Source organism: Camelina sativa, chromosome 4 (genome assembly GCF_000633955.1).
Source record: "Camelina sativa cultivar DH55 chromosome 4, Cs, whole genome shotgun sequence".
Taxonomy (NCBI): Eukaryota; Viridiplantae; Streptophyta; class Magnoliopsida; order Brassicales; family Brassicaceae; genus Camelina; species Camelina sativa.
In genome coordinates, this window is record NC_025688.1 from 5,544,647 (window position 1) to 5,569,826 (window position 25,180).

The 25,180-nt window shown below is 36.1% G+C and overlaps 5 protein-coding genes across 11 annotated transcripts; 3 read left to right on the forward strand and 2 right to left on the reverse strand.

Moving 5' to 3' along the window:
• LOC104779889 (transcription factor ICE1-like) lies at positions 1,509 to 4,090 on the reverse strand. 3 transcript variants are annotated; one of them, XM_010504312.2, is made up of 5 exons: positions 3,966 to 4,088; positions 2,628 to 3,711; positions 2,184 to 2,408; positions 1,908 to 2,078; positions 1,509 to 1,833 (listed from the first exon to the last, which is right to left on the reverse strand). In XM_010504312.2, exons 2-5 carry the CDS (start codon positions 3,642 to 3,644, stop codon positions 1,750 to 1,752), a joined length of 1,497 nt encoding a protein of 498 aa, XP_010502614.1. In that variant the 5' UTR covers positions 3,645 to 3,711; positions 3,966 to 4,088; the 3' UTR covers positions 1,509 to 1,749. The 3 variants fall into 3 exon arrangements, with proteins under 3 accessions (XP_010502614.1, XP_019100086.1, XP_019100087.1); XM_019244541.1 differs by having other exon boundaries at positions 1,710 to 1,833; positions 3,936 to 4,089; XM_019244542.1 differs by lacking the exons at positions 1,509 to 1,833; positions 1,908 to 2,078 and having other exon boundaries at positions 2,317 to 2,408; positions 2,594 to 3,711; positions 3,966 to 4,090.
• On the reverse strand, positions 6,116 to 7,838 carry LOC104779890. The gene has a single exon (XM_010504313.2). It carries the CDS (start codon positions 7,815 to 7,817, stop codon positions 6,282 to 6,284), a length of 1,536 nt encoding a protein of 511 aa, XP_010502615.1. The 5' UTR covers positions 7,818 to 7,838; the 3' UTR covers positions 6,116 to 6,281.
• Positions 14,128 to 15,099, forward strand: LOC104783562. The gene has a single exon (XM_010508707.1). The coding sequence runs from the start codon at positions 14,128 to 14,130 to the stop codon at positions 15,097 to 15,099; it is 972 nt and encodes a 323-aa protein (XP_010507009.1).
• On the forward strand, positions 18,607 to 20,196 carry LOC104779891 (secoisolariciresinol dehydrogenase-like). 2 transcript variants are annotated; one of them, XM_010504314.1, is made up of 4 exons: positions 18,607 to 18,721; positions 18,822 to 18,899; positions 19,007 to 19,275; positions 19,519 to 20,196. In XM_010504314.1, exons 1-4 carry the CDS (start codon positions 18,702 to 18,704, stop codon positions 20,055 to 20,057), a joined length of 906 nt encoding a protein of 301 aa, XP_010502616.1. In that variant the 5' UTR covers positions 18,607 to 18,701; the 3' UTR covers positions 20,058 to 20,196. The 2 variants fall into 2 exon arrangements, with proteins under 2 accessions (XP_010502616.1, XP_010502617.1); XM_010504315.1 differs by having other exon boundaries at positions 18,607 to 18,709.
• LOC104779895 (momilactone A synthase-like) lies at positions 21,191 to 24,430 on the forward strand. Of its 4 annotated transcripts, XM_010504317.2 has the most exons (4): positions 21,191 to 21,329; positions 21,440 to 21,514; positions 23,482 to 23,912; positions 24,039 to 24,430. In XM_010504317.2, exons 1-4 carry the CDS (start codon positions 21,298 to 21,300, stop codon positions 24,413 to 24,415), a joined length of 915 nt encoding a protein of 304 aa, XP_010502619.1. In that variant the 5' UTR covers positions 21,191 to 21,297; the 3' UTR covers positions 24,416 to 24,430. The 4 variants fall into 4 exon arrangements, 1 of the variants encoding a protein (XP_010502619.1); XR_002037667.1 differs by lacking the exons at positions 23,482 to 23,912; positions 24,039 to 24,430 and adding an exon at positions 21,903 to 22,806 and having other exon boundaries at positions 21,196 to 21,329; XR_766602.2 differs by lacking the exons at positions 23,482 to 23,912; positions 24,039 to 24,430 and adding an exon at positions 21,781 to 22,806 and having other exon boundaries at positions 21,266 to 21,329.

Sequence of the window (25,180 nt, forward strand, 5' to 3'; positions counted from 1 at the left end):
AACTTTTTGCATTCACCCCCTTATAAAATAAGAAAATAAAATCTATATATATTATTATAAAATTAAAAACTTAAACCGCTCTTTTATAAACCTAAATTGATATATAATTTTGTTATAATTGTAAAATCTAAACCCTAACCATCTCATTTGTAAACGCAAATCGATATATAATTTTGTTCTAATTGTAAAATCTAAACCCTAACCATCTCATTTGTAAACCCAAACCGACATATAATTTCGTTCTAATTGTAAAATCTAAACCCTAACAATCTCATTTGTAAACCCAAACCGACATATAATTTTGTTCTAATTGTAAAATCTAAATCCTAACCACCTCATTTGTAAACCTAAACCGATATATAACCTCGTTTAATTGTAAAATCTAAACCAGGCCAATATTTAATTTTCTTTAAATAAAAATATACAGAATTTGTTTTCTTATTTTGTTTTGCTTTTTATTTAATTTTGATTTATTTTTTAAATATAATATTAGATAAAACATTTTGATTGGTTGAGAGGGGAGGGGTGAATACAAGGTTCACTCCTAGGGGTGAATCTAAGTATTTTTCTAAACGTATTTGATATATATATATACTTCTTGTGTTTATCAAAATTTCAGGTGAAACTATGATTAAGAGCTTAATTAGAGTTCCACCTAAACTTTTGATTATAAACTCTAGAAGTATATATTACTATCTTAAAACATGTTTTCATCATCTTCTTCCTCTCTTAAAACTGATCTGAAAGCCTATATATTAGCATTAGCTCATGGATTCGTAAGTCTTGATAGTAAAAGACAGAAGATTCGAGGTAAAATAGTAAAGAGTTTTTTTTTACTAGACAAGATTGTAATGTTTGAATCCTTCTAAAAAGAGAGAGAGAGAGATTCACAGAGAAAACATCTTGAAAAACAAGAGAGAGTACGAAACGGCTTGAATCATCACGAGGACTTCATTACTACTACTACTACTACAAGAGATAATCATAGAAGCTAAAAAAAGCCCTATAGGAAAAATTATAGTAACATGTTAGGTTCTTGAAAGGCCCTACTACTTTAACTTTTCTCTTCATCATACTTCATCACATCCTCTACGTTCTCGTGACTCTCTTCTCTCTTCTGTCTCTAACCGCCATTAACTCTGTCTCCTCTCTCTCTCTCTTTCTGTGTCTCAAAAATCTTTTATTTTGTACGGATGCATACAACGGATATAAAAGTTCTTTAAAACATTAATTATAAAGCAGAAAAAAACAAAAAAAAAAAACTGGTAGGGACTATTCTCTTGCTCTGCCTTTTCCTTTTACTATTCTTTTCTAAGTGTGTGTTCTTCATTCTCACATCATTTAAAAAAGCTCCAAAATTTTTCATCAGCCTAATACTTTTGTCTGAAACCGTATATGTGCAAAAGGCTCTTACCTAACTGTTTTGTCTGTCTTCTTTGAGAAGTTCACACTCATGAACAAAGTTTAATAGAAATTTAATAAATTACTGATCTAATTTAGATGAAACATAACTGTAAGTTAACATTGCTAAAAAGAAATTGAGTTCACAAAAGCTTAAATTAAAACAACTCTCATTTGCAATTGCATTACATGCTTAAACTGAAGTTAAGAAGAAAAAGAAAAAGAAAAAGAAAAAAAATACTGAGATGAAAATTGCAGATTTAAAAGGGACTTTTAGTTCTTCTAGCTTCGGTTCAACAGATTTTTAGTTCTTCTAGCTTCGGTTCAACAGATGCTCAATGGACTCGATCAGATCATACCAGCATAGCCTGCTGTATCGAAAAGCACTGCTTTGATTTGATCAGGTAATATCTCCTGTCCTTCTTGACATTGCTGATAGATAAAGAGATAAGAGAACATGTTACTACCAATCCTCAACTGTTTAACTAAAAGTTGAAGATGCTTACCTCAGCGCGGAAAACATCCAAGGCAAACCCGTTGAAACAGCTAATCACGGCTTGCTGAACATCTAATCCAAGATTATCCAAAGCTTTCATGGTAGCAAGTAAAAGACCTGGTCTACGACCACAGAACATATGAATGTTCACTGCTCTCCCTTCCCTTAATCTAACTTCAACCTGCGAAAAAGAAGCAGAGTTAATGATGTATCAAACATGAATCCTTGATTTCTCCTTTCTCGTCTAAGCAAAACTTATATGGAAATATATATATATAGTCCTTACTCTTGCTTGCTGGCCTTTAGGACTTGGCAAAGAAGAGGGACATAACTCTTCCTTGACACGACAAGAAAGAGTCTGCGGTGTAGGCGTTAATGGATGGAAGCTTGATGAAGTTGGAGGCAAAGTTCCAGGAGGAGTTGACTCAAGTTCGTTGTGAAGATCATTGATCCTTTGTAAAAGCTCCTTCAGATAATCAATTGCATCTCCAAGTATTGATGCTCTATCCATCTGCAATTCATCAAGAATTCATAAATCACAAGCTTCTTCCTCAAAAGAGTAAAGCAACTACATTCAAAAGTTTGACAACAACAAAGGCCATGCTAGAATTCTTACTTCAAACCCTACAAAAGCTACAGGACAACAATACTCTGTTAACTGAGAGAGAGCAATAAGTAAATGATTAAGACAAAGACCTTAAAAAGGAGATACAAGAGAAGTAATTTTTACTTTGCTGATCTTGGGGACGACTGATCTAAGCATATAAAGCCTATCATTAAGCTTCTTCCTCCTTCTCCTCTCAGCCATCAGATTCTTAGCAGGCATGCCTTTCTTCTTACCCTTTCCTCCTCCAATCTGAACACTCTCAGCAGCTTTCCCGCTCTCGTTTAGCTCATCAGACTCATAATGCAACCCGGAAACCTCAATCCCAGTCTCATCCATATCCCCATCATCACTCAACCTCCTCATTCCTGAGCTCTCCGAGTTTCCCATTTTGCTTCCAGAGCTCTGACGCATAGCTGCACGTTTCTGGAACAGAGTAGGCTGTGCACCAGACGATGCTAACACCTCTAGAGGCTTCAGAACTTTAGCTCTGTTCCCGACAAAACCACCATTCGCAGGACTCCCAAAACCTTCCAACTCCAATGGAGCTGTGAACCCACCACCTCCTCCTCCACCGCCACATAACATTGCACTGTTGTTGTTGTGATCCTGTCCAAGAAGCGACCTTGCAGACAAGAAATCAGGAACAGAACTCAAATCACGGTTCCCCAATTGTGTCAAAGAACCAAAACCCATGGACATGGGAGCATGGATTTGGCCAAGGAAACCAGATTCAGAGCCGAATTCAAAAGCATTGTCAAAAGGGTTTGCAGAAGAAGGAACATTGATGAGACAAGACTTGTTGTTAGTGGACGACAAGAACTGGTTTTGCTGAGAAGGGTCAAGGCTAAAAGCTTGAGAAGGAGAACAAGAAGAAGACGAATCAATCGAGTGCTGAAGAAGGAGATTGTCACTAGGATTAAAAGGGAAACCACCGAGAAATCTGAAATCTTGCTGACTCTGTAACATCTGAAGATCTTGTGGATGTGGTGGGTTACTAAACCAGTCACCTTCAAGCATAGGTTTAAACTGAGAACCATCTTCTTGATTCCTTCCCCACGAACCACCTTCCTCGTTCTCTTCCCTTTCTCCACCACCACCTAACCAAACCGCACCACCGTTGTTGTTTCCGTCAAGAACCATCTCCAAAGCTGAGAGCTTTACCCCCAAAAGACGATTCTACAAAGCTGAGACCTTGTTTTAACAAATTCTGCAAAAGTTTGAAACAAAAGATAGTAACTTTGAATTTTCAGAGACTTAAAAAAGTATAAAGAGAAGCATTAAAGTAGAATCACGAGTATTTCATGAATTGAAGAAGCGAAATCTGAAAAGGAAGATAGAGATAGAGAGAGAGAATGATAGATTCATTTCTTATAGACTTCAAAAAAAAATTGAAACTTTTTTTTTGGGATTCAATTTTGTGGAAACGCCCACCATGAAATTGCTTTATCATTCAACACAAACCCGAGATTTCTCGTGACTCTCTTTGCTTTGCTTCGTTTACCGTATCTCACCGTCACTTCTACTCTCTTTCATCTTTGCTGATTTTTAGCTTAAGCTTATCTCTCTTCTCTCTCTCTCTCTCTCTCTGTGTCACTGTCTCTGTCTTTATGTGGAGAGAGTTAAAAAGAAACAAAAAAAGCTAATGATGATGATTAGTGAGGGTCTAACTAGGGATTATTCATGCAACGCGGGTCTTCCATGCACTTTCTTTAACTGATACTATTAGAGTATTACCTAATTATGATTCAATCAAAGTTTTTAAGGACATAGTTAAAGTTCATTTAATGTTATTAAAATCTTTGCTTTTCTTGTCTTTTTGGCAAGAAGAATAATTTTTTAATTTAGTTTCCAAAACCATCTCGAAATGGTTTTTCCTATTTTTTTTTTATAATAGAGAAATTCTATAATAGAAGTGAGTTTAAGAGGAAAAAAATAGAGAAAACCATTGTAGATGGTAGAATTCCTCTATTATAAAAGTAAAAATAGAGGACCATTGGAGATGCTCTAATGCATCAGTTTAAGAACATGCATTTTACTCGTTTTTATGAATTTGGTTTTACACTCTCTTATTCTTAATAATATTAATAATAATAATAATAATAATAATAATAATAATATTAAGGGTTTGAATGGTAACTGTAGTCAGGACGGCTAAGTCTATCTGCGGTCTGGACCGCTCCATTTTTAAGGCGGATTACAGACCGTTGCGGACCAACTCTATTTGTATGCAATAGTGGTTTGTAGTTGGTCCGATGCGGTCTTGTCTCTGCTTTATTTGGACCGCACCACTGCGGACCACATTTACTGAATGGTAAATAAAAAGCGGTTCAGTCCGCAGAAGGATTTGTCCGCTCCAAAATCTACAACCATTCACACCCTAAGTATTAGCATATATAGTATTATTAAAATATATTTTTTCTTGATTTTGTAAGAATTTTTTTTGAATTTAAAAATGATTTAATGATTGATTCTAATTAGGCATGACCAAAACTAAACCGTAACCAGACCATATTCGAACCATAACCAGACCGTAACTGTATAAAATATTTATTAATCGTAACCGTTAACCGTAAATATATGGTTAATAATAATAAAATGTACTAATAATCATTTATTTTATATAAATCATATGATATATAGAAATATGAGTACAATAGAAAAACATATTAATTATAAATAAATAATATCAATTATATTATATCATTAAATAATATCAACTGTATCATATTATCAAATAATTGTAATCGTATATAACTATAACCGTTTCAACCGGAACCGTATTTAACCGTAACCGTTTATTAAACGATTATGGTTAAGGTTCAACAAAATTTCTAACTATAACCAGTAGTTAATAAATCATAACCGTAATAACCGTAACCGTGATCATGCCTAATTTTAATGCATGAGTTAAAAAAACATGCATTTTACCCGTTTTGTGAATTTGGTTTTGAGTTTTGCACACTTTCTTTTGTTTTTGATAATCTTATATGCTTGATTTTCGATACTAAACACTTCGCAATTGTTATATATCAACTAATTTCTTCTACTATTTAAATACCTTGCATGGATATTTTCAATTTTATACATACATTAACTTTAATCAATTACTAGAGAATATATATATACATACGAAAAGTAATATTTTAAAAAATTGGAAATTTGATCATCATGAAATGGGTGAAGAATTAATTTCACCAATTTCAACATACATATTTATTACTATAATTTTGTTGATGGGTGTTTGTATAGATATATCTACCTTCGAAATGTGTGTTACTGTATTCAATTCTGTATTATCTCATTCATGTGTCGTATACAAACATTCTATTTTAAAAATCTGTACCTGATTTTACGATTAACTAATGTAGGATGCCGAAAAAAAACAGCCTACATTAATCAAATAAATTTTGAATCATGTTTTTTGTCTAAGATATATGGTAAGGAATTAAAAAAGGTTAACACAATATACATCATTTTAAGTACTTTTTCACTAGTTATCTGTTTTAGATTTATTATAAAAAAATTGTTTACAATAATACTTCTCTCCGTGGTCATGCTAGACTGATTTGGTAATAGTGGAATATGCCAATTTCCCCACAGCAAACACTCGAGGCTCAAGAGTATCAAACTTTGAATTAGAACGATTACAATCGTTTAAGCGGGACAACACAGTTTATATGGTATCAAACAAACAAGCGTAGCCCGGGCAGCCGTATCGAGTTGGAGGAAAACCAAAAGCAAAACTCTAAAAAAAAGTGAAAAACAAGATTCTCATTATCATAGATGCATCGATGAGACGTGTGAGCCTTGAAGATATGAACACGAAGACGGAAGACATTTGCTCGCATTTGTTATCAACTCTATCAACTCCTCTCCTTGTCCCTTCAAAATGTAGACTTCTTCATCAATCTTCTTCACTACCGACCTCTTGCAATCAGAAAACAGAACCTTCACAACAGGGCTTAACTCTAATGTAGAAACGGGTTCGTCTAGGTTAGAGCAAAGACCAGTCGAGGACCAAGAGTTTGGGTTCAGAATAACGATGTTGAACAGAGGCGATTTAGTTGTCAGATCTTTGACCAAAACATGAAATGACAACTCTTCTTTGGCGCATTCCACTAGCTGATTGGTAAACATTCTTTCCAATGTGTATTTCCTGAAAACATCAGAGGATTCACCGGCCACCGATGATGATGTAGAAATATAGCATTTGAAGAGTCTAACTCCACCATCTATGGGTTCACCGTTGCTCCCAACGCCACAAGGATAGGCTCCAAGAGGAGATGAACACTCAGGGCAAGCGAATTCGATCCAGTCAACATTCTTTGACACATTCGATGCTTTCGCCATAAAAACATCCTCGAGAAACCCATCAAGAAGCAACTTCTTATCAAGTGTAAGCTGCTGCTCCATCTCAAAACTCTCGTTAGAATCATGTGAGTCATGTACACAGCACCCAGGCATTGATGCCTTATCTTTACAACCCAGCATCAAGTCATCAACTTTACCACAAACACTCTCACCTCCATTCTCATGGCTCTCATCAGAAATTTCTTCACTACTTCTAGAACCCGGTTCACCTCCACCAACATCAAAACTCAGAGCTAAACTCGATTCAATTCCATTAGACAAATTACACTCTACAAGATCATCTTTACTAAGCAAAACAGTAGTAGCACTAATCAAACACAACCCACTAGAGCAAGTATACGAATTAGTGTACTTAACTACCATCTTCTCACTAATCCCACCAAACGAACAACAACAAGTACCAAACCAGTTATCAGCAGATTCACGCCAATTAATAGACGGCATTTCTGAGAAATCGAAAAGTTCCTTCTTTGTCAACCTATTTGAGCAGTTTCTACAGTAAATATGAACTCCTCCCATTAAAGATAGAGTCTTGAGATCATAACCCATCACTAAAGGCTCCGACTTTTCTCTAGAATCGATCCCCAAATTCAAGTCTGAGACTAAAGGATGATCAATGGGGAGTAACAGAACAAGTCTAACCTCGATGTGATCGTCTAAAGCTTTGAAATTTACAGGGGATTCAGCATCGAGCAAAACTCTAGGGATAGGAACACGAAGAGAAACAATCTCTTCTTTGCTTGTGGCTTCGTCTTCGTCGTCATTGGTCCATGTGACGAGAAGTTGAGATTTTTCGAGGATGGTTGAAACATTGAGGCTTTTGCAATGGGTCTTAGGGTTTGTTGTGGAATCGAAAAGAAAGAGACGAAGATTCGGAGAATGAGATTGAGCTTGCCATGTGTATCGCCATGACCTCTTCTGGGTTTTAGGGTTTTGCTCCATTGAAAAATTGCTCTGTTTTCGACTTTTTTCGATTTTATTTATTTACGATTATGATTTGACCAGATTTCAAACCGACCCGACCCGACCCGATCCGATCCGATCAGATTTGATCCCTATCTTTTTTTTTTTTTTTTGTCATCTGAATTTATATTAGAACTGAACAGATTACATCTGCTGAGTAAAAAAAGTTGAAAACAACAAAATCGCCTAAAACTAAGCCCAAACAAGAGAAACATAAGCTGACAAATTAAACACTTTCAGAGACATAAACCGGCAAGTTAGACACTTCCAGAAGCAAAGATACAAAGACTAACAATTTAGAAACCAAGTTACTAAGAAAAGAACAAAAACCAAAGCACTAGAACTGCCCAGCTGATCCAGAAAGAACCTCACTAAGCTTTCTTATAGAACCTGTAAACGCCGGAGAGTACCAATTAGACCGAAAATACTATAAACCATGATAGCACACCGTCGACAAACCATCATCAGCACCGGCAGGAATGAAAGCAAGCTCGAACGATATCGGAGAAACAGAAACCACAACCACCCAGTCGCGCAAAACCAGTTGGAAGAAGGCGAGCCAAACTAAGGACAAAGAAGATAACCTTGAGATTCGACCTGAGACAAGCCAAAGAGGACTAACAGCTCTTACACGCAGACCCTCTTCGACCCAGCTTTAACCATCAACATAATCAAAACTGGTGACCTCCTCACAAGAGAACAAATGATATACGATTCCACTACTATGCCTAAAACCCAAAACCACAGTTCAAACGAGCCGCAGAAGAGAGCTAGTAGATGGCTAGCAACAAAATACCATCTGGATGACAAGCAAAAGGAACGAAACCTAGAATATAGCGCAAACACTGACTAGCTAGGAGACCAAATAGAGCAGTAGAACTAAGGATTGAGTACAAACCAACATAGAAAAAAAGTTTGAGAGAAGACATAAACCACAAACTTCTCTTTGCAACTTGAAACCATCAGTTATAGCCATACTAACACAAACAACACAGCCTTGTTAAAAAATCCACTGTCCAAAGAAGAGAGAAACGAGAGAGGTACCATACCAGTTCAGGAAACCACGTGTGTTCATCTCCTTCAAACCACCAGCCATAGGAGAACCACCAAAACCGAGCCATAACCTAGACTAACCCATTAGCAAACAAATCCATCTCTACCACAACCAAATCTCACCGCTGATGGCTTCCCCTCCTTCAATCTTTCTTCGCTTCAAAGGGGATTCTGACAACAAGAGATACAACACTGAAATAGACCAAAGAAAACAAAGACTAAGAAGCGAAACTAAGATCTACACCCTCCCACAACTCCGACATGGAGCCCTGCAGCCGGAAAGGGCAAATCGAAGAACTCAAGTTTTCATTCAAATCATTTTTAAGAGTTATATAATGTTTATAATCATTTTTAACCTAGGATAAATTTCAAAAATAATCTTATTCATAGTAAATATATATATATATATATATATATATCTTATTATATTTATTGGTTTATTAATTATTTTCATTAACACTATAGATTTAGTTAAATATATAAATGTACTTAACATAATTTAAACATCAAAACATATTATTCTTTACATGTACATGTACACTAAAGATTTGATCCATATTCATCTATACATGTACTGTACATGTTTTCGTTCAAATCATTTTTAAGCATTTTATAATGTTTATAATCAGTTTCAACCTAGGATAAATTTTATAAATAATATTATTCATAATATATATATATATATATATATATATTGGTTTATTAATAATTTTCAATAACACTAAATATTTAGTTAAATATATAAATTTACTTTAACATAATTTAAATATCAAAACATATTATTTTCAGGTATGCGGATAAATTACTCTATTAATAGCATAAACATGTTATAAGAATTGCATATTTGATTATTTAAATTTAGACTTTTAAAAATGTTGTTTGGAAGTTATCAAGAAGTTCAAAAATTTCTGAAATTTCCCAATTATCCGAAATATTTTTCTTAAATTAACTCTTACCAAATCATTGAAAGTTTGGATTTATTTTATTTATCTGAATTTCATAAATCGATTTTATCATAATTAGATAGGGTTTCCAAGTTTTTCAAGTTTTCCACAAAAAAAAATAAAATAATTACAAATTCATGGACTTTGTATTTTGTCTTGAATCTTTACTAATCCTGCTAGATTATTCTCCTATAAAAAATTATTTAGGTGTTCGACCCAAAAAAAAAAAACCATTTAGAGCTAATTTTTGTTTTGCAAAATTTTTGTAGTGTCGTTGAGGTAGTTAGACGATACGGTTGACAGTTACAGCCCATCAGATCAGTCCAAATTGTGGAGAGGGCTCAGCAAAATTTGAATGTGAGCTTGGCACAGACTAAGACGTCTACACTGACGGATATTGTTGGCAATGCCACAAATTACATCAACTGGTTCAACCAGATCAACCATGAAAGGACAGACACAACAACAACATCTAGTTAACTGGCCTTAAGTTTAAATATTTGGTTATGTTGTATGTCAATTATTATTTTTAATTAACTGAATTGGGCCATAAATGCATAAGGTAGATATGTTTTATTTAAGGAAAACAAAGTCCATGTACATTATTAAAAATTCTTTTACTGGAGGTTAACATAAATATTGGTTATTAATAAATCATAATAGATTGTCATGATTTTATCATAATTAGATGGGGTTTTCAAGTTTTCAACAAAAAAAACTAACTACAAATATTTGGTCTATTTGATCATTAATTTACCGCTTGCTTTTAAGTAAAGTTTTAGAGCAGAAACATTTTTCTTCGACGAAGAAATGTATGATTTTATACAACAATTCATAAGATTCATTGTCACAAAATCATAATGACAACTTCTAATATACATATTATTATTATATGAATTGTTTTAAGAATTTATCCAAAAACTCACAGTATAATTTTCTTAAAATTCACACTAACCACACTATTTTACGTTAGGATAGTGGTTTTAGTCATCCAAATTTCTTAAAATTGTCTCATTTCCTAAAATTTTCATGTATTTTGTTGGAAGTATTTTATCATGAATATTTAATCTAATTTTGGTTCGATTCCAGTTCAGTTTTTAAAAATTATCGTATTTTTAGTATAAATATTATAGTATCCAAACTAATATAAAATATATATTATAAATGGTTTAATGCGGTTTAGTTCCAATCTGTATTCAAGTTAAAACTTAAATTTATCTTCTTCTTTTTTCTACTCACTTCTCCTTTGATTCGGTTTAAAATCAGTTTGCCTTCTCATACATATCATACTAGATTGATTTAAACCATTGATATTAGAGTATCGACTTTAGTATTTAGGTCGCATCGATACTTTTGAATATCCATATTTTAATACGCTAATTTTTTTTTGTTCTGATACTGACACCTCTAATTAAGATAATAAGATTAGCCCAAGTAGAATATATATTTGGGCATGCAAAAGCCTAATACGTCAAAGGCCCGTGATGGAATCAAAAAACATGTGTACCCACGTGACAAACAAAAGTTAGAGATACTGTTGCTCTAGTAAAACGAGACAAAAAGCCTATACAGAGACAGAGTTATAGAGCTTGCTTTGTCCAAAGTGTGTCTCCTTCCATACGTAAAATGACAAAAACGAAAGTGGTTTTGATTTTTTAATGTTATTTCCAGGATTTTTAATCATAGTTTACTGTACTGGTTACCTAATAATTTCACACTGATTAGTTATCTTACTCGTAAATTAAACTCATCGAGAAAGAGGGGTTTGTGAGTTGTGTGTGTGGACTGTGGAGAAGTAAAGCCTGTAAAACTGTGTTGTAATTGCCTTTATTGTCGCTAGAACTATAGACAAAACTCTATGTTTTTATTACATGATTACACAAACCTACCCAACCCAAGTTAGTGGCCACTAACATGAATTATTTTTTTAATTCATTTTTTTCATCTTTCGGTTTTTTTTTGGTCAACCACTCTTCTTCAGTGGATTTTGCTTTTCTTGGAATCTCTGTCTTATCCAAGATTCTTCTCTTCTTTAATCTTTTTTTTTTTTGGTTTTTCAATTCTTATCTACTAGATGGGGTCTTTGTTGAGAGTACATTGGTTGGATGAATTGATGGAGTTAGTATCATTATTTTAGTTCAACGTAGACTATGCTTTGTACTAAAGCAGAATTAAATTTGTTTAGAGAAGAATGTGTGAACATCTCACCGAATCTGCAAAATTAACACATATGTATTACAATTACAAAATTTAGTCCAGTGACAAGAACATGTTTTTTTTTTAACAAACAAGAAATTATGTTAAAACGACATATTAAAAAGTTTTATTTCAGTTGGTGTATATTTAACCTAAGCTTTCAATTTCAGGAAGACATTTTTCCCCAAAAAAAAATTACGATTGGCTTAATTTTCGTATTACATTGGTATGTATGAAAATTATGAGTAAACTATATAACATCATTTTCTGTTAAGTAATATTTTAACCGAGTTACCATAATATAAGCCTTACCAAGCCTTCAGTTGTAATCAATCAGAAATCCCTCTTTTGGGTTTAGTACCCTCTTTTTCTAATAGAGTCTATCTCTCTTTAGAAAATAGAGAATTGGCTGGAAAAACACTTTTCCTTTGTTCGAAACTCACCGTTTTCAAGTTAAAAGATAGGTTTTTTGGGAATCATATCGTGGAGGCTAGGGTTTGTTCTTATCAGTTCTTAATTTTCGAGATCGCATTTCTGGTCCTCTTGCTTTTTCGATTGTCTTGTTTTGGAAATTAAGAGAGTGTGTTTGAAGAAGTTGTGAGTGGGTGTTTCTGTATCAGCAAGTAGAGTTCTGTGTATCAGTAAGTGTGGTTTCTCAGTATGTCGGCGGCCATGGACAAGGCGATGACAGCGATGTCGCTATCAGAAGAAGATGTACCCTTCGAGATGCCGGATCTGCCTCAGTTCAGCTCAGGAGATCAAAATGTTTTGAGTTTAATAGGTAGACTTCTGAACCCAAAATGTCAGAGCATGTCCAGTCTGATTTTTAACATGCCAAGGAAGTGGCAGAAGATAGGCAGGGTCCGTGGGGTGGCCCTATCCAAGGAACGTTTTCAGTTTATCTTCAAGCATGAGTTTGACCTAATTGAGGTTCTGGAAAAGGGATTTCAATCCTACGATCAATGGGGTCTAGTTATGGAACGTTGGTCTGCTAATCCTCCATCCGATTCTCTGCAGTTTGTCTCTCTTTGGGTGCAGATCAAGAACATCCCAATGAATTATTATACTAAGGAAGCGATAACTCTTCTTGGTGAATTAGTGGGGCAAGTTCTAGAGGTGGTCTTTGATCCTACTTTGTATCAAAATAAAGACTTTGTTAGGGTTCTGGTTCGATTTGATGTCTCGAAGTCGTTACTTCGATCAAAGGTAATCAACCTACCGAAGGGTTTATCTACAAAGGTGTTCTTCTTTTATGAACGGGTTCAGAAAAGATGTTACAACTGCCAAAGACTCACTCATGTGGATGAGGATTGTCCTCTGGTTCTTAAACTCCTTGAAGATAAACTCTTAGATAGAAAGATGGGCCGTAAGGTGGAAAAGGTCAAAAAAGATTTGGTGATTAAAGAAGATGATCCTCTTTATGGGGTTCTCAGGGAAGATCAGGTTGGGTTACATCCGTTGTTAGGAAGGCCAAGAATAGCATCAGATGTTTTGGAAGGAATGAGACAGTATCTGAGGTTAGCTACTGAAGAGGACTTAGCTCTCAAAAAAGAGAAAGTCAGAAAATCTGTGGCAGAAGTCGAACAGGATCCGATAGCTCAGAAAACGATCCTTCGTATGGAGCCTGCTCCTATTATCTCTTCCGACTTTAGCAGAGGGAAAGGCTTGGTGTTTGGGTTTGATTCTCCTGTTGCGGCTAAACCGGATCCCCCTAAACAAGATGCTATCGGGAAGTTAATGGTGGGTGCAGTCCAGTCTGAAAGAAATCGTTTGGTTTCTCAGGGATCAGAAGACTTTGCCTTTTCTTCCTATGGTTTCCAGTCTTGTCCAACGGCTTATGTGGCTGGCTTCAATGAAGCTAGCTCTTCCGGGACAAAGACTTCCAAAGGGAAGGGGAGGAAACGTCCTTACGTCAGTAAGCGGAAGCCAAAGCCAAAAAGCTCTGAGCAAGACTTATTTGAAGTTGGTTCGGCTCAGGCGTTATCAGTGGTCTCTCTTGAGAAGAGAAAGGGTCCGATGAGTAGTATGGAAGGTCAACAAGTCGCAAGGCGCAAAAAACAAGAGGTGGTCCCAAATGAGGGACCGTCCAGTATCTAATGAGCATTCTGAGCTGGAACTGTCAAGGATTGGGGCGGCCTCAAGATCTGACAGTTCAGCGTGTCATGGAAATGCGTAAAAAACATTTCCCTGAGATTTTGTTTCTCATGGAAACGATGAACATAAGAAATGTACTTGTAGATATTCAAGTTTGGTTAAACTACGATCGTGTTTATACGATGGATCCTATTGGCAGATGTGGTGGCTTGGCGGTTTTTTGGAAGAAAAGCATCACTTTGGAGTTCCTTCAGGCTGATAAGAATGTTATTGACCTTGGAGTTGAGTTTGGGAACAGAAAGTTTTTTGTTTCGCGTATATACGGTAATCCAAGAAGTGAACTCAGGCATATCGTTTGGGAGAAAATCACCAGAATTGGCATTCAAAGAAAGGATAATTGGTGCTTGATCGGAGACTTCAATGAGATCCTACATAATGGAGAAAAGCTGGGAGGTCCTCGGAGATGCGTGAGTTCTTTTGATGATTTCTCAAATATGCTGGTGGCTTGCGGTATGCTTGAACATCAGAGTTCTGGGAATAGCTATACTTGGGGTGGCAGACGAGGTGACCTATGGATTCAGTGTAAGTTAGATAGGTGCTTTGGGAATAAAGCCTGGTTCGAGAGTTTTCCTGTGGCTAATCAGCGGTTTCTGGAGAAGGAAGGGTTTGACCATCGGCCAGTCTTGCTTAACCTGTTCTCTTCTCAAGAAACCTACAGAGGATCCTTCAGGTTCGACAAACGAATGCTTCATCAACCTTTGGTGTTTGAAACAATTAAGCAAGCTTGGCAAGCGTCTACCTCCCTGTTTGGTCACTCCTTGTCAGAAAGATTACGAAGATGCAGAAGGGCCTTAAGTATGTGGAAAAGGACAAATGATACGAATGCAAAAGAAAAGATCAATTGTATTCAAAGGGACATAGAAATTGAGCATGCTTCTCTGGCTCCCTCTTTTGATAGAATGGCACTACTCTAGAGACAAATGGTGGTGGCGCATATGGAAGAGGAGAGTTTTTGGAAACAAAAGAGCAGAAGGAAATGGCATAACTCTGGAGATAAGAACACCAAGTTCTTCCATGCATCAGTTAAAGCAGATCGATCAAAGAATGGGCTAGATGCTCTAATGGATGAGAATGGTGTAGTTCATCGAGAAGAAGCGTCGAAAGGAGAAGTGGCAGCCTCTTATTTCCGCAAGCTTTTTACTTCGTCTTACCCGAATGACCAGTCTTATCTCTTCGAAGGGCTTCAACCTAGGGTCACCGAGGTTATGAATGATCAACTAATGGCCAAGGTATCAAAAGAAGAGGTTAAATTTGCGGTTTTTTCCATTAAACCTGAGAGTGCTCCTGGGGCTGATGGTATGACAGGGTTGTTTTATCAGCAATATTGGGATATTGTTGGGGATCAACTTACTTTGGAAGTTCTTAGGTTCTTTGATGAGGGTGTTTTTCCAGAAGAATGGAATTTTACTCAGTTAAATCTGATCCCTAAGAAGGTGAGTTCAGTTCAAATGAAAGACTTGCGTCCGATCAGCCTCTGTTCGGTCTTGTATAAGGTTATCTTCAATATCATGGTGTCAAGACTTCAACCTCTTCTGTTGGAGTTGGTTTCACCAAATCAGTCGGCTTTTGTGGAGTATAGGCTGATCTCTGATAATATACTCATTGCTCATGAAGTCGTTCATAGTCTTCGAACTCACGAGAGAACATCAAAGGAGTTCATGGCTATCAAGACGGACATGTCAAAAGCCTTTGACAGAGTAGAATGGAGTTACCTGCAGTCTTTGCTCATCGCTTTAGGTTTCCATGCTTCCTGGGTTGATCTCTTGATGAAATGCGTAACATCAGTGACCTTCACGGTTTTGATAAATGGTCAGGCGCATGGGCTGGTGGTTCCTCAAAGAGGGTTGAGACAAGGTGATCCCCTCTCACCCTTCTTATTTGTCTTATGCACTGAAGGACTTACCCACCTCCTCAACAAAGCTGAACATCAAGTTTATTGACTGGGGTCAGTTTCGCGGATGATGGACCTTCAATTCACCATCTGTTGTTTGCGGATGATACTCTATTCATCTGCAAGGCAGAAGAATCTCAATGTGAGGTTATAAAAGTTATTTTGAAGATATATAGTGAAGCAACAGGACAGACAATAAATTTAGACAAGTCTTCAGTCACTTTTGGGGATAAAGTGGTAGAGGGTGTTAAGGAGAGGTTAAAAGTAATCCTCGGGATCGACAATGAAGGAGGTACGGAAACTTATTTGGGCTTGCCTGAATGTTTCAGTGGATCAAAGAAAGACATGCTAGAGTATATCCATGAAAGGCTCAAGAACAAGTTATCAGGCTGGTTTGCAAGATCTCTATCGCCGGGTGGTAAGGAGATCATGTTGAAAAGTGTTGCTATGGCAATGCCAGTGTTTGCCATGTCCTGCTTTAAGTTACCAAAATCAACGTGTGAGTCCTTAGCGAGTGCAATGGCAGCCTTTTGGTGGAGTGCAGTGGAAAATCATAGGAAAATTCATTGGATTTCATGGGATAGACTTTGTCTGGCAAGGGATCAAGGTGGTTTGGGCTTCCAAGATATCGAGCTTTTCAATCAAGCTTTACTGGCAAAGCAAGCCTGGAGAATTTTTCAAGTTCCCCATTGTTTGTTCTCCCGGTTCATGAAGAGCAGGTACTTCAATGACACCACCTTTCTATCGGCTGTTTGTGGAAGTAGGCCGTCATTCGCCTGGAGAAGCCTCCTTCATGGTAGAGATTTACTGGAAAAAGGGTCTAAAACAACGAGTGGGAAATGGAGTCTCGATAAAAGTTTGGACTACTCCATGGCTGGAAGATGATAGGATGAGACCACCTCTTATGAAAAATATCCTGGTAGACTTGGAGCTTTCAGTTAATGATCTGATTGATCAGAGAACTAGAGATTGGAATCCGGTTGTTTTACAGGAGTTGTTTTATCCAAGAGATGTGGATTTAATCACAAAGTCCAAACCGGTGCTATCCAGTCCGGATTTCATGACGTGGAAACATAACAAAAGTGGAGAATATACTGTCCGGTCAGGTTATTGGTTGGCCTGTCAGTTATTTAGAAAGGAGGAGATCACTCTGGCCACAATGCTTCCTTCATTTAATGGGATTAAAGATCAGATCTGGAAACTTTTAGCCCCTTCCAAGATTAAACTTTTCATTTGGAAGGCGGCTAGTGGAGCCTTAGCTGTTGCTGAAAGACTTAACTCCAGAGGGATGAACTTGGATCCTCGTTGTGCAACATGTGGTTTCGAAGGTGAATCTATCAACCACTTGTTGTTTCAGTGTCCTTTTGCGAGACAGGTTTGGGCGGTAACAGGTTTTCCGTTACCAGAGAATGGGTTTGATCTACATTCCATATACCAGAACCTCCATTTAGTCCTCACCTTTGCAAAGGAAGTTACAGTTCCCCTTTCGACAAGAAGATGCCTTCCTTGGATTTTATGGGCATTATGGAAAAACAGGAACCATTTGGTCTTTGATGGCTCTGTCTTTTTGATCTCGGAGTTAGTAAACAAGATCAAGGAGGATAAGGAAGAATGGTTTCTAGCTCAAGAACTTGACCTGAATGAAGAGAGGCATAGTGTGAAATCTCAGAAGTGGAAACCTCCAAGCAGACCGTGGTTAAAGTGTAATGTAGCGGCCGCATGGGACAAAGATAAAGCCACAGGAGGGGCGGCCTGGGTTTTGAGGAATTCAGTGGGAAGGGTTCTGCTTCATAGTCGAATCTCCTTAGGTTCGATTATCAGTAAAGAGGAAGCGGGGTTTCAGAGTTGTTTGTGGGCTATGGAGAGCATAAAAAGCTTACATATCCCTAGAGTAGTGTTTGCGGTGGAACAACAAGAATTAGTTGGGGCGATAAACAGACCTCAGGCGTGGCCAAATTTTAAGTTTTTCTCAAGTAAGTTGCTTGAGACTTTATCGCTTTGTGCTGATTGGAAAGTTGTTTTAGAACAGAGAAAAGCTAATCTTGGAGCTTTCTTGATTGCAAAGAGCGTCACAAGGGATGAACGATTACAATCATATGTAGCTCAGGGCTACCCGAGTTTTTGTGTCTGACCAAAGCTATCTTTAGTTGCTTTGGCTCCCTGTATGTGATTGTTCTGGTTCCTTTTTGTGTTTTTGTGTAAAACCTTTGAAAATCAATATAATCGGAATCATTCAGTCGAAAAAAAAAAAAAGAAGCCTTACATTGAGAAAGACTTATACAGTATGATAAAGTATATGATATTATAAAATTAAGTGAAACTTTACAAATCAAAATCCACTTTTTCCCTTCCAAATCATATTTAAAAAACATGCGTATATATAGCTCGCTATGTGGAAAGTGGAATGATATATACTTTAAAGATTAAAGAATGTAAAATAATTAGAAAATAAATTACTCTCTTTTTTATTAGTAAATTGGGATCTTGATATAATCTAAACTTCTTCTCTCCCACCTTTTCTGTCGTTGTTTCCTATGATATAAAAAGCTTTAAGGCTCTTGCACCAAAAAGATCTCCACTTCACGTTCACATAGTATAGTAACTAAGAAGAGGCAGAAGAATAAAATGTTGAGGTCATTCACAAGGTAAAACACTCACAATACATGCTTTTAATCTCTTCTTTGATTACCTAATTAACAGGTTAGTCTTCATTTCAATTTTTTTCTCCGTGGCTTCCCTTTGCAGAAACTTCAAACTCTTCGTACCAAATGGTTTGATCTCCACGCCAGTTAACTCTACTCTCCTGTATTCAACTTCTTCAAGGTCGATCCTCTTTATATATGTACTAATGAGATTCTATCTTGAAATCTTAGTTAAAACACACAAACCCCCTCTTAACTTTTGTTTGCTTCGAATATATGTATATATAGAAAGTTAGAAGGAAAAGTAGCGGTCATAACCGGTGGTGCAAGCGGCCTAGGGAAGGCCACGGCAGAAGAATTTGTGACCCAAGGTGCGCAAGTGATTATCGTAGATATAGATGAAGAGGCTGGTCATACGGTCGCGGCCGAACTTGGCTCAGCTGCACATTTCGTTAGATGTGATGTCACTGAGGAGGAACAAGTCGCTAAGGCCGTGGAAACCGCCGTGTCTCGTCATGGGAAGCTCGATATAATGCTCAGTAGTGCTGGAATATCTGGTAAGAAAAATATAAAAGAATTACAATTGAATTTATTTTGAAAAAATATACTTAATACTAATACATCATACATCTATGGAAAAAAAAAAAAAATCATACATATATGAATTTTTTTTATTTTGTTGTGATGAATTTTTAGGCGGCAAATTTGGTTTTTGTTTTAACATTCTTTAAGATTAGTTAAAAATAGTTTGCCAATCAAATATCACTATAAAATAATACATGCTCATATATTCAATGCAGGCTCCATATCACCACCAAGCATAGCGGACATAGACATGGACACTTACGATAAAGTGATGCGTCTCAACGTTCGAGGTACTGTCTTAGGGATAAAGCACGCGGCTCGAGCCATGATCCCTGCTGGCTCGGGCTCCATCCTTTGCCTCTCTAGCATCAGCGGCTTGATGGGGGGTCTAGGCCCACACGCATACTCCATCTCTAAATTCACAATCCCGGGTGTGGTCAAGACGGTTGCTAGTGATTTGTGTAAGCATGGATTGAGAATCAATTGTATATCTCCCGCAGGCATCCCCACACCTCTAACGCTGAGGATGTTTCGTGAGGCGTTTGCGGGTGCGGGTCACAGCATTCCGGAGGAACAGCTTTTGGCGATTGTGAACGCGACGGGAGAGCTAAAGGGAGAGAAGTGTGAGGAGATAGATGTGGCCAAAGCGGCTTTGTATTTGGCATCGGATGATGCTAAGTTTGTAACGGGGCATAACCTCGTTGTTGATGGTGGGTTTACTTGTTTCAAGTCTCTTAATCTCCCTTCTGCTTAGTTAATTACTCAAGTTGATTAATGTCTTTCTTTATTAGTTTTTCAATATGGTTGTTGTTATGAGTGTTTTGGGTCATTATTGATGTAATCTTTTGTAATCTATGGGATATGATATTGATGGACTTGGAATTATAGATTTAGCCTTTTGGAGTTTATAGAGATAAGATGAGAATTTTTTAGAAATACCCCTTTTGGTGTACCCTTTTCAAAAATACATTTTTCATCTATACATTTTCAAAAATATCTCTTTTTAAATATGAAAATTTATAAAGTTTTTATATAGTTCACAAGGTACTTTTAGATAATAACTATTACCTCTAGACTCGATCTAAATATTTATAAAGTTTTAAAACATTTTAAAAGGTATTTACAAAGTTTTTAAAAGGTTTAAAAGGTTTTTAAAATATTTTTAAACAGTTTTTAAAATGTTTTTAAAAGGTATTTATACTGTATTTATAAAATATATAAAAAAGTCTACACACATATAAATATAATTTGTGTATATATTTATAACTTTACACACAAATCTTGAAAATTTGCAATTTTTAGTGGCTTTTTTGGTTTAGTTTGAAAGATGGGGTATTTTTGAAAAATAGTATTACAAAAGAGGTATTTTTGAAATTCCCTAGATAATGATTGTGTAACTGTGTAAGTAATTCATTTTCTTTTCTTTTAAAATGATAATTACACAATAAGATGTGTTAGTCTAAAATGATTGTGTTAACACATCTTACATTATGAAATTTTAGTATTTTAGAATAAATTTGCCAACCTTACATATCTAGTAAAAGATCAATTCAGAGAACAATGTGAAGCGGTTAAGAAAGAAAGACAAAAAAATTTAAGACAGTTCCAAGATGTACAAAACTATAAATTAAACAAGTGAGGTACGAACATAAAGAAGCAAAATGACTCGATTCTAAAGACCGTAAACAATTTTTTGAAGAACTTTTAATTAAAATCATAGAAGCACACAAATGCCTTCAGCTTGGCTTTACCTAAATCAACACTAAAAGTTACGATTGAAAGATGGGTGATGTAGTGTACGTAGATATATATTGAAAGATTAGTTTTATCCTAGTCCCTAGAAGCATCCACGTTATATAGTTCTTTTTTAACTCCATTCCAAATATTGAATATTAAAATGTTGTAGCTAATAGGTTAATCACTAGTGTGTCATCATCAGGATATAACCAAAACCAAGACTAGAACCTCTTTGGATCTCAAGAAAGTAGTCATCCATGGCGGCCACACTGATCAGATCCATCGTCAGGTTAACTTCAGATCATCATATCTCAATTACTAATTTACTAATTTCGTTTACTAAAAAGGATTTAAATCAGCTTGATTATTTTAGTTTATTTGTGCTCTTTCTTTCGTCAGAAATTTTAAACGGCCAGCCACCACGGCCTCAGCCACTTACTCGACAGGTGGTGGTGGTGGTTGTACTTGTACGAGGTAATTTTCTGCCTCTGTCTTTCTCATGATTTTGTACGGACCGAATCCATCTCATAGTATTAATATAAAAGATATCATTCTTATAAATTCACATTTAAATCAATTGATCTTGATCTTGATCTTGATCTTGATCGTAAGTCAACTCAATTCGGTAGATCATACATATCTACAACTCAGTAACTCACACATATAAATATTAAATATGTTTTTTGATAAACAGAAAATGTTAAATATTGAATATGGATTATAAGTTATAACATATATAGCGGAAGAACCGGGAAAGTCAAAGCGGTTTCGTCTTTTCTCTCTCTTGAGCGATATCAATGAGGCAAAGTAACCGTTCGTTTTTCTTCTCTATTTCCGGCCGGCGTCGACTTCTCCGGCGTAGAAGGTTTGTTTCCGGCGCTTTCTATTGTTTCCGGTGTATTTTCCGGTTATTAACCGGTGTTTGTCCTCTTACCCGAGGGTATGAAGGTTACACTTGGGTTTTTGATCCTGGAATCAATGGAGGAATCAAACCGGTGGACATAATTAACAGCAGAGATCGAACGGGGTATGTTTCTCGAATTGATTTGGGATTAAGTTCTATCCTTTGATTTCTGGTTATTTGTGTACATTTTTGGGTTGAGTACTCTTCTGAACAAAGCAACGGACTTCTTGTGACCTTAACATTTTCCAATGGTGATGTTTTCCCATTGCCATGTTTGGAGTATTTCATCTTATCGATCGATTGCATGGGCTGTGGAGTATATGGTTTTAAAGTTAAGATGAAGAACTTTTATGATGATGGTGACAAAATTCCTTGGGCGGAAGCTTTCTTTTTACCGGAACGAGTTCATCGTTATATTCATGGGATTAGCTTTTGGTATAATCTAACACAAGTCATGGTCGTGATGGGAAGGATAACGGCGACTAGTGGTGATGGTGTTGTTCTCTTTTTTCTTTGGTCGAGAAATTCTGCTTCTATGACAAGGAAAATTGTGGCAACTAACCGACTTCAATGCATTTGGCGTTTCGAGCATGTTATATTGAGTTTTCAAAGACAAGAATCAGAATCACTTCAAGCAACATTTCAAATTTTTTATTTAACAAAAGTAATTGTAAAAAGTATTTTGGAGTTTCATCTATAAGATGGTAGTCAATTACCAGTATGGGAAGAGGGGACGTAACAGATTTTTTCTGTTAGCTTGTAAGGCTTTCGATTGCAAAGCAGGGTCATTTCGACTTCTTCATCGAAATTGTTTTTAATTTCCTTTATTTGTGTCATTGGTTATATATGAGTGGTTCATGTATAATCTAAAACTTTTTATGATATAATATATTTGATTTGCCCAAAAAAAAAAAAACTGTATAGCGGAAGCAAGTTTATAAACTATGTTACAACTTACAAGCGGTTGATAACAAGTTTTATTGTTTTTTTCTTTTTTTTTTTCTTTTTTTTTTTCAATTTACAATTTGGCATATGTATATTAGATTTAAAATTCTCTATATAATAAAACGGAAGTACACAACTTTTTGATGTAGACTATATAATATGAGTTATAAGATTAATTATTTGATTATTCGATAGGTTATATGTTATATGGGTTTTAACCATTAGTTAAATTTCGACTTGAGATCCTCTTAGAAAAGATATTCCAAAAAATAAAATAAAATCTCCACTGAATATTTAAGTAACTATTTATAGGCAACAAAATCTCAAAAATTAATATTATTCACAATAACTTTTAAAAACAATCACTTTTAACCCCGGTCCTAAATTTCAGTCCGGTTTTTAACTTTTATTTACAACAACTTCTAAAAACAATCACATAAATTATATTTTATAGAAAAACTACAATATAAATAAAAGAAATTTTAATCCGTACTCTAAGTCCTAATCTAGTCAAGTTTATAAAATGTCAACAACATTACACATATTTGTACTGTATATTACTATGTTACAAGCAGTAATAATTTTTGTGCAGCAAGAAGCTAGAAGGCAAAGTAGCTCTCATAACCGGCGGTGCAAGCGGGCTCGGTAAAGCCACGGCCGGCGAGTTTCTTCGGCACGGTGCCCGAGTTGTGATCGCCGACTTAGATGCGGAAACCGGGGTTAAAGCCGCTAAGGAGCTAGGCTCGGCGGTAGAGTTTGTGCGGTGTGATGTCACGGTGGAGGGGGATATCGCCGAGGCCGTGGAAATGACGGTGGAGCGGTATGGGAAGCTAGACGTGATGTACAACAACGCTGGGATTGTTGGACCCATGACTCCGGCTAGCATATCGGAGCTTGATATGATGGAGTTCGAGAGAGTGATGAGGATTAACGTCTTTGGGGTTGTCTCTGGCATCAAACACGCCGCTAAGTTTATGATTCCTGCTAGGTCAGGATGCATTTTGTGCACATCAAGCGTTGCAGGTATTAAAACATTAATCAAAGTTTCAAATTTGTTAGAATACTAGTTGTATAAATAACAATTATCAAAGACATTATTAAAACGGTCAACGCTCAAATTTGACTTTTGTTTTGGTCCAAATAATGTAGGCGTGACCGGAGGATTGGCACCACATTCATACACAATCTCAAAGTTCAAAATTCCCCGAATCGTCAAGTCTGTGGCTAGCGAGCTCTGCGAACATGGTGTGCGTATCAACTGCATCTCGCCGAGTGCTGTGGCGACACCGCTCACTCTCCGTTACCTTCAGAAAGTGTTTCCGAAGGTGACGGAGGAAAAGCTGCGTGAGACAGTGAACGGAATGGGTGAGCTGAAAGGAGCCGAGTGTGAAGAAGCTGACGTAGCTAAAGCTGCTTTGTGTTTGGTATCCGACGATTGTAAATACGTTACTGGACATAACTTGGTCGTGGACGGTGGCATGACTGCTTTCAAGATCGCTGGTTTTCCATTTCCTTCAGATTCATAATGATCAATAATTTATTTTGTAAGTTCTTATTTCAAGATTTGATTTAAGGTTTATAATCAGCTTAATAATGTAGTTACTTCTTTTGACCAAAAAAATAAAAATGTAGTTACTTCTTATCTTTCTTCCGCCAATGCCTTTAAACGGCAAACTGCCACCTCCTAATTTGGCTAGCGAGCTATATGACTAAAATATAAAGGGTTGAGTTTGATAGTCGTAACATGCATCATAATTAGTTAAAATCTATATATATATGGATACAATAAAACTAAAATGTGTTTCTCTCTTTATCTTGAACATCAACTTCAACATTGAAGGTGGTGTTGACAACTCAGTTAAAATTTTTAACCTATCAAATTATAATATTAATACACATCAGTTTTTTTTTTGTCTGACATATCAGCATTGTGATGCATTCTGAAGATAACTCTTTATATTTTTTTTTTGCATGACACATCAGCATACACATCAGTATTGTGATGCATTCTGACACATCAATTAAAACAGGTAACTAATGAAAATATTTTAATTAATACACCTCATCATTCTATTCCAATAATAATCATTTATGGATGCTCACAGTTAAATCAATAAATCAAAACACAGCGGTTTAGAGAAAAAGAAAAAATGACAATATAACTAAAACAACACGAAATATAAAGAAATACAACAACATAATGTTCTTCTACCAAAATATAAATCTCCAGTTTCATCTAAAATTGACGAACCCTAATTTATTAAAATGAGATTCCTTGAAGTCTGTGTGGT